The 13483-nt window shown below is 42.6% G+C and overlaps 1 protein-coding gene across 1 annotated transcript in view; it reads right to left on the minus strand.

The window, feature by feature from the left end:
• Positions 1-13483, minus strand: part of insrb (insulin receptor b) — an 86363-nt gene that overhangs the window by 26656 nt on the left and 46224 nt on the right. The window contains exons 3-4 of the mRNA XM_077583216.1: positions 558-766; positions 345-472 (exon numbers count right to left, since the gene is read on the minus strand). Coding sequence (XP_077439342.1) covers positions 345-472; positions 558-766 — 337 coding nt within the window. The remainder of the gene's footprint in view (positions 1-344; positions 473-557; positions 767-13483) is intronic.

Here is a 13483-nt window from a genome sequence, read left to right on the forward strand (position 1 = left end):
CTACTTCATGAATACATTATCTGTCTGAATGGAATCTGTAAAAAAAAAAAAAAAAAAAGTGTGGCTAATGATTTGGCCTTTACTTTTTGTCACTATTAAATACCTTCAAACGTGATTTTAAGTAAAGTTTGCACAAAATTAAAATAATTCAAAAAATACAAACCCGCCTATGTGTTTGATCAATTTCCAAATGTCACCAGTGCTTGTGTGCAAGTGCGAGTGCTTACGGAGTGTGGCAGCAAGCCTGCGCAGACAGTACGAGTTGATGTGGGCGAATGATATCATGCGCCAGTCGCCACTATCAATAATGACCCTGGTGGCGTGTGTGCGTGCGTCAGACATACATGGAGGAGTTTATAGTGGTGTATCCAGAGGGGCACTCTGGAATGCAGGCGCCGTTGTGGATGACGTATTCGTCGCACTCCCGGCCCTGGTTCAGTCTCTTGGTCTCCTTACACTGGTTGTGGAGCGCCTGTGAGAAGCAAGAGACCAAATATTGGTCATCTTAAGGAGAGGCTATCAGAGGCTACGTGGCTAAGACAATAGCAGCAACCAACCTGGCAGAAGGAGAAGCTGATACAGCGCCATCCCCTGAAGACGTAGTACCCAGGGGGGCACTTCTCCACACAGGTGTTGCCGTGCTGGAGGTTCCTGCAGGCCACACAGCTGCTGGCATTGCCCGGCTCTGAGCAGCTGCCTAAGCACTGGTCGTGGCAGCATTGGCCGTGGACGTTACATGCGCCGTGTTTACAGCGGTCCAGGCACACTAAAGAGAAGCAGAGGAGAGAAGGGAAAGAGGTGGTTAATACCAAGTCGGAACCAATAAGAACCTTGGTTGCACACCAAAAAAAAAAGTTGGCTGAAAATTCCTACTTACCTTGCCCGAATGGACACTATTACACGCTAACACTAATTATCATTGAAGCGCACACAATTCAACAAACTCCAGCTGCAATTTGCATGCAAACATGAATGACCACTGATTGTTCACAGCCGCCATGGAGACAACTTGATTTGCCAGTGGGCTGAACATTATATGTCATTGGCTCGTGTCAAGTTTCATTTGACCTATCGGGAAACAACGTTTGGTCCGAGAGCCAGAGTGTCAATGTGATCCGATTAGCCTTCAGGTTCGACCAGTGCCCCTGTAATGATCTAATAAACAGGCGGTTATTGCCTCATCTGTGGCCCAGTAGAGACTCATTACATCTCATACCAGCCGCTGACCTTTCTGCCAAATGCGCATGCTGACTGGCTGTGAACAAAACATGGATCCATAATAAATCACCGAAAGGGAAGCGTTTACTGACGCTACGTTTTAACTCGGGTAACAAAGCACAACCAAGTAATAAATAATCAATAGATAAAGAATAATACACTGGATCTTTGCATATCAGTATTCATTTATAGTTCCTTTAAGACGCTTAATATCTCACTAATGAACCATCTGCATGGCTAAAGTAAAACATTGAAAAAAGATGCCGTCATTCAACATGTTGAGAATGCAGAGCTGCTTGTTGCTTTGATCTACTTGTGATGAGCCTTGTGGCAGTTTGACCATCAGAAAAATAGAAAATTGCCATTAATTTCATGCATTTTTTAAAGGAAAAAAATAGACTTATGGGATATATAGATCTTTAAAAAAAATAGCATCCGTCATTGTTTTTTCTTTGGGAAATTTTATGTATCAAGCTTTTGTGAACAGAGCCATGGTCTGCTTCATTTAGCAAACATATTGTATTTATTGTTCCAAATTTCAATTTCAATGTTCAGTAATCTTGAGAACAACAAGTTAGCGTGATATAAACAGACCTTGTTAAAGCAGAAAGATTCTTGTGGTGCCCGAGACTTTTGTCCAACGTTACAGAGTGTTTTGGTTTTAGTGAATGAGCACCAATAGACATGGATGGCTGAGCAGACTGAACAGCAATGCTTCTGTTAAATGGGACGTCAACCCCATTTTTTAAAAAAATTTTTTTACATTATGTTGTCTGGGCCCCCACTAGTCTAAAAATGGCACTCTGATTAATATTGTACTTGTGGAATATGAGTTCCGCAGCAAAAAAACAACCATTTTTCTCCATCTCAGGGGGCAGCCATTTTGCCACTTGCTGTCCACTGAAAACGACATCACAGTTGCTCAGGTAACAACCAATCACGATTCAGCTTCAGACAACAGGTGAGCCAGGATTGGTTGTTACCTGAGTGAGCCCTTAGGCACTGCAATGTCAATTTCAATCGTGGCAAAATGGCCGCTCACTGAGATGGAGAAAAAACGGTGAATTTTACTGCTTAATTCATATTCCACAAACACAATATTAATCAGAATACCCTGTTTAGACTAGTGGGGATCCATAGAACATATTATTGTAAAGAAATGTTTTAGCGCTAGTTGTTGGTTTGATTTTGGTTGGCTTCTACATCCTGGCTTTTTTCCAATTTCCCTTGGCTTGATAAAGTTGGACCATAGCCAGCGTGTGGAACAAAGGAGTTTGATGGGATCTTATGTGACCTGTGTGGTTTATTTGAGTATCACTCAGCAGAATAGACTAAGGTTGACCTTTGAGGTTAAAATTCACCCTATAGAATTTGAAAGCATTCGAAACAACAAGAACAAAAAAGATTGTTAACACGGTAAATGAGCTATAGTACAATGATGGCAGTGTATGCTCGCCCCTGTGGGATGCCAACTCATTGTGGCTCACATGAGCGCTCATTGCCAAAGATACAGTTAGGACCCCCCCTCCCTCTTCCACACGGGAGGGCTGCCTGTTGTGCTGCCTGTGCAAAAGCAAAGGACAGATGGGGTCATGGCAGGGGAGAGCAGAGCTTTAGAAGGTTAGAGTAAAGAACAATGAGGAAAAAACGTAGCATTGGAGATTCTGCTCAAGTTTAAAGCAGGAGTCGCTGCAGTTTTTTTTCTGAACTACAAAAGCCGCCACTAGGCTGAGAAAAATGCTGCGCCCTCCCCCTCTCGACTGTCTGCAGTATGTGTACATGCTGCGCTCGCCGATCCGGCTCCAGTCGGGACTCCATGCCGGCGCGCTGCTCCAGCCCTAGATCCACCCTCAGTCTTAGCCAATGTGTTTGCTGGATGGGGGAGGCAGCTATTCAATGGCCTCTTCCATGTCAGGCAGGAGAGACACCCAGGGTTAACCCTGGCCTTGCTGCGGCAGGCAGGGGGCAGCGGAGTCAACAAGCTTGCAAAGACTGAAGCTACATAGGAGGAATTTCAATGTAGAAGACTTAGAAATTATTAATATGAGGCCATGATGTGTTGTTTACTGTACTTTAAGAATAATATTGACAGACTTAGCACCTGGGTGATTTCTCGTCTTCTGCTTGAAAATGTCGGCGTCAACAGTAAGGCTGACAGCTATGCCAAACATGCTCCGTTCAGCTCGCTCATTCATTCCTGGCCGCCGCCTCCTCTGTCACAAGCTAACCCTGCCCTGCACCACTATCTATCTCTCTATCTGCCTGCCTGCCTTTCTAGGCCAGCCAACCCCTCCCACTTTCATTCATACGCCTTGTTTTGTTTTTATGCTGGCTTGGATGGGGAGGGGGGGGGGTCGCAGCATGGATGGGCGAATGCTTTCGCAACACCGAGGAGGAGCGATGCCAAGAGAGCTTTAGCGCTCATTAAGGTAAACACACACACACACACACATGTAAATCTCGGTGTCACACAGTAATTTGCCCGCCACTTCCCCACGTGCAGTTCCAGTAAGGGTTTTAAAACGCAAAGCCTGATCAAAGGTTTGTTGTGTTTACCTTTCATCAGGCTCACGGCAGTAAAGAGCCCCGGCTGTTCGGTCAACAGGGAAGGAACATGGGAAAGGCCGGGCAGCCAATAGCGAGCAGCCACACACGGCAACACTTCCTGCTCTTAACACATAAAACCGCCCCTTTAATTGGCAGTGTTGTCTGCAGGCGAAGTGCTGGGAACAATAACAGACACGTTTTTGCCCCACAGCCATTTACGCTGGAAAACACAAGCGCGCACGGCCATCAGCACGCACGCACGCACACACACACACACACACACACACACACACACACACACACACACACACACACACACACACACACAGACAGACACAAAGCTGCTGGATTCACGTTTACTATATTTGGCCACGGTGGGAGTCCTAAGCTTCAAAAGCTTTGCTATAAATGCTTTGGAGATCTGATGTAAGACATTCGCCTGGAGAGTGCGGAGAAAGGTGTAAACAAAAATTGATTGACTGGTATTTCCCCCGCCCATTCTATAAAAATAAAGCCACATCATCACACAAAATAACACTTTAAAAACCTCATTTCTGCATTGATCTATAGTGTTTACAAAAAAGTACAAAAATACAGTCACGCCCACGCACGCTCTACCTTCTTACGCACAACTCCCAAAAACACGTGTCAGTCAGATGTCGGCATATTTGTCAGCAAGTTGAACCACTATCTATGTATCATTCTAGTTTATTGTTCCCAGACCAAAACAACCACACATTGCCTTCATGGAGAGTCTGCCTGCATTCAAAAAGAAGAGCGCAGTCCTCCAAGGCTTTTCTTTTCCTTGACGAGCAGCCACTCCCTCTCGGGGTTATTGACACACAGATAAAGAGCAGCTATTATGCAAGCCACTTTCCAAGGCAACCTAAGATGTTCTCGTACAGTATGTGTCAAAGTTCCGATCTGTTTGAGCAGTAAGACATATGAAAACAAGCTGCGCGGGTTCAGGCAAGAAATATGATGGATGATATTATATTTGTAGAACGCTTTATGGTAATGATTGTTGAAATCGCCCTTGCTTTTCCAATGAGTTTGTCTGTGTGTCCTATGAGGTTGAAGGAACTTAATAGTCTATGCTACTACTACCATTAGTTGGCTGGGAAGAGAACATGTTTTCTATACCACAGCAATTACAACCCGTCAGCTTGCATGGTTACATACACTCAAACAAACAAATGTCTGTGTGCAATCAATGAAGGCAAAGATAAAAGTGGAAGCAAGAACAAGAGGGCAGCAATTGTGGTAAAAAAATAAATAAATAAGAATCTCTATTTATCTGAAGCCATTGTAAGAAGTTACCTGTGGTGGCAAAGAGGAAATGTGTAACAATGTTCTTAAGGGAAGTCTTTGCAATGTAGCAGTGGCAAAGTATATAATATCATATGGCTAAAGTGTAATAAGAAGGGAAATAGGATGTACCCTCCTGTGTTAAGAGTTTATTGGTTCTATGTTAACAATGGATCATTTCTTTTACTTTTTTTTTCTCAGGAGAGCTCAGTATTGTTCATTCGATTTGACATCATCATTGCTCTCCTTTTAAAAAAAATAAATAAAAAAAATGAATAAATAAATAAAATGTTTTTTTCTCTTTCTCTTTTTATTTTAAATATATATACATATACACACACATATATATATATATATATATATATATATATATATATATATATATATATATTTTTTTTTTTTGTATGTGGGTGAGCATGTGCATGTGCATGTGCGTGCGTGCGTGTGGTGTATTCATCAGTTCACCTAAAGCCCATTAAAAAAAAAATCCCATACTAATAATACAATATAATAATAAATTGCCAAATGCAGAAACATCAATGTAAGTTATCACGATGTAGTGGCTCTCGCTAAATCATCATTTCTTTTACACTTGTACGACAGTAAGGTGCTTTACTTAAAACACTGCCTGTAAAGTTAAGAGCTTTTATTATGGCCTTAGAACAGTTTACACAAGGGAACACAATTTTTGTCGAGTTAAGTCTGACAGCTGTTTTTAACACATTTTTGGGTGCAGAATTCAAAGCAGATCTCAGTATTTCGTCACGTTACGAAAACGGATCCCCGTTTTCTTAAAACATGAAATAAATGTGTATGCATGTAAATAAAACACTAAGATGGAATAGTTTTCATCAAAAAAAAAAAAAACTGCAGGCAGTATCAGAAGAAAATGTTCACATTACGAATAACAAGCCCTTCTCATAGATATATTTAGAAACAAATCATTTTGTTTTGTTTAATTAATTTCACATTTGGCACACAAATCATCCGCATATTTGTATTCACGCCTCAACCTGCCAAGTTGTTAACTTTCCTGAACCGTAACCTAGACATTTCCCTACAAATGCAAAGCATGTTCATGATAAAACTTGTGATTACGAATGACATGTACTTTGTAGCAACATTTGGATCACGAGTTAAACCGCAAGCCTGACGCAAGCCAAACCTATCCACGTGTGCAAACAAACTCTTTTACGCAAGGTTACCGCTTAGTTAAGAAGTGCTCTAACAATCAAGTGTCATTTCAAGAGGCAGGTCATGATGACATGATGGACAAACTGTGATAAGAGACGCTATCAAAAGATAGGTGTCGCTTAATGGAGCGGCGCTTTTTGTTGGGCTTTGTCTGTCTGTTCATTGATTTCCTTTTTTGTTTCTTCCTGCACACTGGTCAGCCCTGCTGGCCCATCTTGTTACCATGGAGACGAGTCCAGACACAGACTGTCTGCAGTAATTAGCCGTGTGCTCTCAACAGGCATTTTCTTAGATTCCCCTCTCGCCATAATTTGTGTCCGATTCCTATGACTCGCCCTAGCCTTTTAAAGCATCCAAAACCTCTCCACTCCTCTGGCATATTTCCTTCACTTGCATCCTCCCCTCTTCTTGACCAACCGACCACCGTCCCCCGCTCAGCCGTAGTGTCTTGCCGCAGGTGACAAATCTGCTCTTCCAGAAAACCACAGCCACTAGATCTCATTACAGACGCTAAGGATAGAGGTAAAATCGATGCGCTGCAATGACGGCCCTCCTCGCAAACTCCCTTATTCTTCTCTACCCTGACACATTTGTCGTTACTAACCCGCCATCGTCATTTGTCTCTCCGAAACTCTGCCGCATGTGCACATCCTGTAGGACTGCAATCAACACGCATTTTATCTCACATATGGTACACAAGAAAACCGGAAAAGGAAATTAAAGTTAACAACCAACAATCACGCCTTCAGACCTTTTGTACTGGAACTTGGACGAGTATTGTAAACAATTGCACCAATCATTGTTTTCATCATGCAATGACAGATTAAAAACTGGATCTTCTGTTGAGGCTCCGATTAAGCAATTTTGAGTGATCTCTGAGTAAAAGAAGCTAGTGTCACCACTACTGCAAGATCCTGGTCTGACAGGACCTGCAGTGCAGCTGCTCCGAGCTGATCTATTTTATATTCACAACACAGTACCAAGCAGATTTACAGAGAGAAATATAAACTCACGTGCACGTGCATTTTATGCACAATTGAGCAGAGCAGGTGATAGTGAGAGACTGCAGTGTTGTAACCACTGAAGGGTTGCAGAACGGAAGATGAAACGCCTCTGAATGTTGGATAATCCCAAAGAGAGCAATCAAACTTTCCTCAAAAGAAAAAAAATCAGATTCCGAAGCATTCTAGCAGACAATTTGTCTCCTTCCTCGAACCACCTCGTGTAAGGCCGCGGGAAAGCTGTTTATTGTGAGAGGCAGGAGGAAAACTCGCCGTCATGCTCCAGCATTATTGTTTTGCTCTACGCCAAGAAATCTCCCCATACACCCTTCTTAAGATATGACACCCCCCAAGACCACCACAGTAAACCCTTCAGCCAACTACGATCATCTGACTAACGAAATTTCGTAGATGCAAAATTTGACTGAGGTCCATAAATGTCATATCGTAAATGTTCGTAAAATGCTTTGCAAGTTTATATATATTTTTTAATAGTTTTAATGGTCACCAACAGTTTTTCTTGTCGCAAGATCATTAAAACTGTTGGCAAACATTTGCAACCTTGAAGGAACCCTGACGAGAAATGAACATTCCTTCGCAAACGTTCGCTCCTCAGTGGAGAGAGTTCCTAGTCCGCATCCAACTGTGTCCAAAGAAATCTCCGGCACGATCTCTCAGGAGACAACTCTGCCTCTCACCAAATAACTTCCCCTTCCTCCTCCACCGTCTACGCATCCCTCATCTAAATGTCTATGCACATCGACTTTTTCTATAGGTATGTTGCACTACGGTAGTACTGTGGTGCCTGTTGACATAATCCCCCCATAGAACTAATAGTTAAGGCGTGGGTTTGGGATGGGGTATGACGTGACGACGACTTCCTGTTGACTTCCTATTTTTGGCAAGTGAGTAGTAAAGCATTTTGCGACACATCTGCTGCATCTCCTTTTCTGCACATCAAATGGTAGTTGTAGATTGAAATTTAATACACATTTATGAACAATTCAGCTTGCAAACAGTCTCTCGGAACCCATTGTGTTCATATCGTCGGGATTTGCTGTATTCCAGAAGCGAGCCTTTGGACGTGTGATGCTCAATTAAAGTCCTGCATCACAACTGTAATTCAGGTTGCCGAAGATTTGAGAGCCATCTTTCCACCGCGCGACGACCAGCCAAGCAAAACAGCGAAGCAGACAGACCGAGGGTCTCCTGGGCCCGTTTGAAGGGGCCGATTGCGGAGAGTGTTAGTCATAAGAAAAACAGTGTATGCTCTGATTTACACTTAAATGTGTCAACGGTTTAGGGAGAAATTTGGGTGATCTGGAAAAATGGGCAAAAGTAATTTGGCCGTTTGCTCTACTTTTGATCAGCTATCCGTTTCTGTTATTGAACTGGACTAGAGACGAAGGTTGGGAATGCACACTGTGCTGTTTTTTTTTTTTTTTTTAAAGAAAAGAACAAGCCAAAAGCAAATGGTAATAATAGTTGAGCCCCAATTCAAAATGGTGACGTGACTTACAAAAATGAATGTAACAATATTAAGTTACAGTTTTGTGGAATCTGAAATGCAAAGTAAAACACTAGAGGGTCCGTTTGTTCTTAATTTGACAGGACTGATGACGGCAGGATGCCGACTCGTGCCTTGCTGCCAGTCCGCCCCTCAAACAAGCCTTTGTTGATCATGCTAATGCAGCGTGTGCCGCTTTAAAGCCCTTCCCTAATTAAAATCTTAATTCCAATAACTGTCGGACTAAGGAGATTTGCCGCAAGCACAATATATGAACTGCCAAGCGGGGAGTAAAAGGGAGATGTTTGTCTCCTTTGCGGGGCATAAACAGAAAGGCAGCACACACACACACATATGCCGGCACTCGACGGATCTCAGCACCTCTCTCTCCGTCACATTGCGAGCACAATGATGCCTCTATGAAAGACAGACGGTCAGTGATGGCAAAGGAATGGAGGGCAGAGGTGATTCACAAGTGAATACAGTAAAAATTGTACTACCGAGGTTGGGGGTTGAGGGTAGGAAAGGGTGACGACCACAGGGGAGAGGATCTGGGAGACTAAGGACAGGCCTTGTAGCAGAGGTTACAGGCCATGGCGGCAATAATTGCACAGACCGGGCTTATCAATCCAATCTGATGTATCACCTCCTCACACAAGGCTTGCCATTCTCCTGCAGAGCCCTCAAAACAAGATCAAATAGTCGACATCCTTCAGGAATGCCAACTGGATGAGTCTGTTTTGATTAGAAGCCGTTTTGAATCTCTTCATGACTCATTTCAGTTTTCACGCTTACCTCAAGTTGTTCCGTGTGTGAATGTTGAATCTTTTTAGGTCAACTATTCATTGCAAACAGCGACAACATCAACATGGTTACCAGCACACAATGTGTAATCTCTTGCCAGGGTATAACAACACTTAACAGTCAACAGCAGGAGTTGCTGTAAAAAGGAAACCAGTGTCTTCTCTGACCTCATGCTTTGTCCAAGTAGGTTAATAAAAATTAAAAACAGCCGCACAGGAAAACAAACACCCTTGTGTGTCTGGCAGTGTGCAGTGCGATGGATGAGGCGCGATTTTAGTGTGAATTCATTGAGGGGCAATCACGGATAATGTGGACTTTGCAGGCGGCGGGTAGCAGTCGCGTCCATCAGCCTCCGTGCCAGACTCAGGCACATGGCATCCCCCCAGGGGCCTGATTGAAAAACAAACCCCAGCTGAGGGATTTACACAGCGGGGTGACTGCTGGAGGAGAAGAGTCCAACCACAAAGGAGAACCCGTTTGTACTGGTGTGCATGCATGTATGCACATACATAATACATGCACACGGGGGTATCGAGACAATAGACTAAGGAACACAGCACATGCATTAGGAAAGGGGAAGAGGGTGTCAGAAGACTGGAGTGGTCCTGCTTATCCTTTAGGCCCAGGTGTTGTCAACAGAGGCCCTCCAGCACGCAGTGTGGACGGGAGGCTGGGTGGCGCACAAAGAAAAAGCCGTTCATTGAAACTCAGCAGCCAAAGTTAAGAGGGACCTTGTGCCTCAAGGCAAGCTGTTCCTCACTGCGATATTTCTGCAAAATACCATTTTGAATATCTAGGGTTTTTTTTTTCTTTAATAATTTATTTTTGCTAAGAACAGTAGAATTACAAATATTGGAATTTTCACCAAGTGGTTAAGTTAAGTTCCCGTGGCCATAATGTCGATCAAATCATTAACAGAAAAAAGAAAAACATGAAAAATTTAGTTTTCATATTTTCTGGCCTTTTGCAATGGAAACATACTAAAAATGTACTGTACAGCAGCGTTGATTTAAAATAAATAAATAAATAAATAAAATAGTTTCATCAACGCACATTTTTTACCAGACAAAAACTAGACTACCAGAAGATGAGACAAAAACTCCATTAACAAACGATAACTGAGACTAAACCATTAGTATTTTATTAGTGTTTTCAAGGGCTGATGAAGATGAGACAAAAACTTAGTACACTAAATAAACTGAGCTAATATCTACGGATAGTTTAGTTCACAAACAAAGACGGGAGGAAAATAAGCTAATAAGCGAAGTGCGCATTACGTTTACGCATGCGTGTGAAAAAAAAGGGAGGCTACCTCACTAGCCGTCATTTGAATGGCGGAGATTAGAGTTTCTTGGGAGGAGCAATATGGCGGCCTCGCAGCTTCAAAAGTCTTGGCCTATCGGCTATCCAGTCATATATTCAGATCAGTGACTAAATCTGAGAGTACACAACTAATAATGGCTGATAACATTGTTGTACCGAAAGTAACCATAGCGTAGCATTTTATGGAAATGATGCTTAAGACTGTAAATGACAAGTCCACCACGGTAGCCACACTAGTTTTTTACTGTGAACGATATATGATATTTGTACTGAGTTTCCAGCGCACAGCAAAGCATGATGTCTGCGGCCGGCTTGTTTTACCGCGCCATTGTATCACAGATGTCATTCACCGCCACACCACATTGAGCAGCCACAGGTAAACAGCCGCGTGTGTGCATCTGTGTAATAAGATTTGAAAAAGTCCAAATGAGCTTTAAATCGAATCAGCGTGGACAAGAAAGGCCGGGTGGCCCTCGGGGAGAGCAGTTAACAGGAGACGGTAAACAGGTATTGGTGATGGATGCTATCAGCAGCCACGGCTGACTCTTGATGGAGGGACGGCTTGCCGAGAGGCTCGTTGACATTTCTGAACGTTACCGCTTTTGTTTTTCAAAGGCTACAGTTTCATAAGAGCTTACTTGTACATGAGGTTGAAATAAAACAGAGGGTCGTTCCCTGGACTTCAAATATCAAAGCAAACATTCTGTACATTTTTGACAATTTACCAACATGGAGTCCGACTTTTAAAGTGGAACGCCACTGAGACCTCAGTCTAGATCACAAGGTGTTTAGTTTGAGAAGATTACCTGAGCATGTTATGCTTTTTCTTTGGCTAGTTTGGATTTATTTTTATTTTTTTCTAAAATAAGGAACAGCAAGGTGTGTTAAGACAAGAAAAATAAGAGAACAAAATAAGGTCAATGTGCACCAAAGCGGAGACTCCAAGAAGTAAGACTCCAAGCCTCACAAGTCCCTACCTCCTCACTTATTAAAATTTAGCTTGAGCATTTTATTATTGACTTTCAGATCTTACCATCAACAGTGGGTAACCTCTATTCACACTTGTTTAAAATTGAGATGTGCGAGGCCCATCTGCAAAGACCAAAGGCCTTTAATTCACAACATTTGTTTCCACTAACACTTCCAATTCCATCACTTCAAATTTCTTTTTGCATTAGCGGTGCTCTCCCAAATGCTTCATGGTGAAAAAGTAAACCTTCAGCGCTACCTAAAGTGCACGAGCCTCTTTAAAATATGACGTGCTCCGTCACTTTTACACCCTGTTGTAAGCAATCCGATAAAGTGAACATGCAACTTAGCGTCTTTTATTTGGGATCTTTGTCAAAGACCGCATTCTTAGTAAATCACAGGCAATCTGTTACAGGTGAAAACATAATTTAGCAGAAACTCTTTGGGATCTTAATTAATCAAGCCCAGGTTAACTCTTTGACTGCCAAGCGTTTTCAGAAAAGGGATGCTGTGGGTGCCAGCTGATTTAAGCATTTTGACTGATCTTTCAAGGTCCACAGAAAATTTTGTGTTTGGACTATGGAAACACACATACTACCAAGGCTTTCCTCCACCTGTTTCCAAAAAAAAAAAAAAAAAAAACATAGTTAACGACTTTTAACGTCTTTGGCAGCCCTCCTTAGGATTTTACTAAACGTTATTAAACGTTTTTGGCAGTCAAAGAGTTAATCAGGTAAATTGATTTGGCAGTTGGTTTCTCAGCTTTAATGATAACAGAGAATGCTAAAATGCTACTTCACATTTTTCTTGTTCGTACGTTTTTCTTTACTCGACACAGTATCGACTTTTGCGCCAGACGTTCTGGCAAAGGAAACTGGGAGTGTGTGGAGTGTGTCATCCATTTGCAATCCAGTCCTATTATGTTGAACATGGATTTTGTTTTGAACAAATAAAAGCCCTGATAACGTTAACCCCAAAACAAAGGGTGACACGTCCTTTCAACAAAAGACACACCTGCGTCCCCGCACTCCTGCTTACCCACAAGCCTTTTCAGCCAATTAGCTCAGTGGAATTGGCCAGACGAACGCTTGTCTCCTTGCAGTGTCTGCATGGATCGACTTACTAACACAGGCAGAAGACCAGCGAGGCACACGCCGACATTCCATCTGGTGGTTTACATTCTTGTGAAGAACACAATTTGTTATCAGACAAACTGAATAAAATCATGTGCTGATTTTACCTCAATTATTTCCCATGATTTGCGTTAGTTGGTCTATGGGTAATATGTGTGTGTGTTTTGTGGACATTGCCTGAGGCGCGAGTGTAAATGATTTGTGATCTCAATTGTAGCTCCAAGATCATCTAAACCTCCATGGGGATAGTTGGCATTGTGAGTGCAGTATGTGTGCTTGACAGGCGTCAAAACCTTTTTTAGTTGCAACAATGCCATCACAAGGCTAGAGTCAGGCCCTGGGGAGAGCAGGCATGATAAATATTAGCTTGGCTGGACGTCATTCTGCCTGGTGATGCACGAACACACACATTTGTAAGAGAATAGCTCTCTTAGCTCATATCCTATTTAAGGGCTCAGCTTTGGTTTGGTGCCATTCAG

Source organism: Vanacampus margaritifer, chromosome 13 (genome assembly GCF_051991255.1).
Source record: "Vanacampus margaritifer isolate UIUO_Vmar chromosome 13, RoL_Vmar_1.0, whole genome shotgun sequence".
In the NCBI taxonomy this organism is placed as follows: Eukaryota; Metazoa; Chordata; class Actinopteri; order Syngnathiformes; family Syngnathidae; genus Vanacampus; species Vanacampus margaritifer.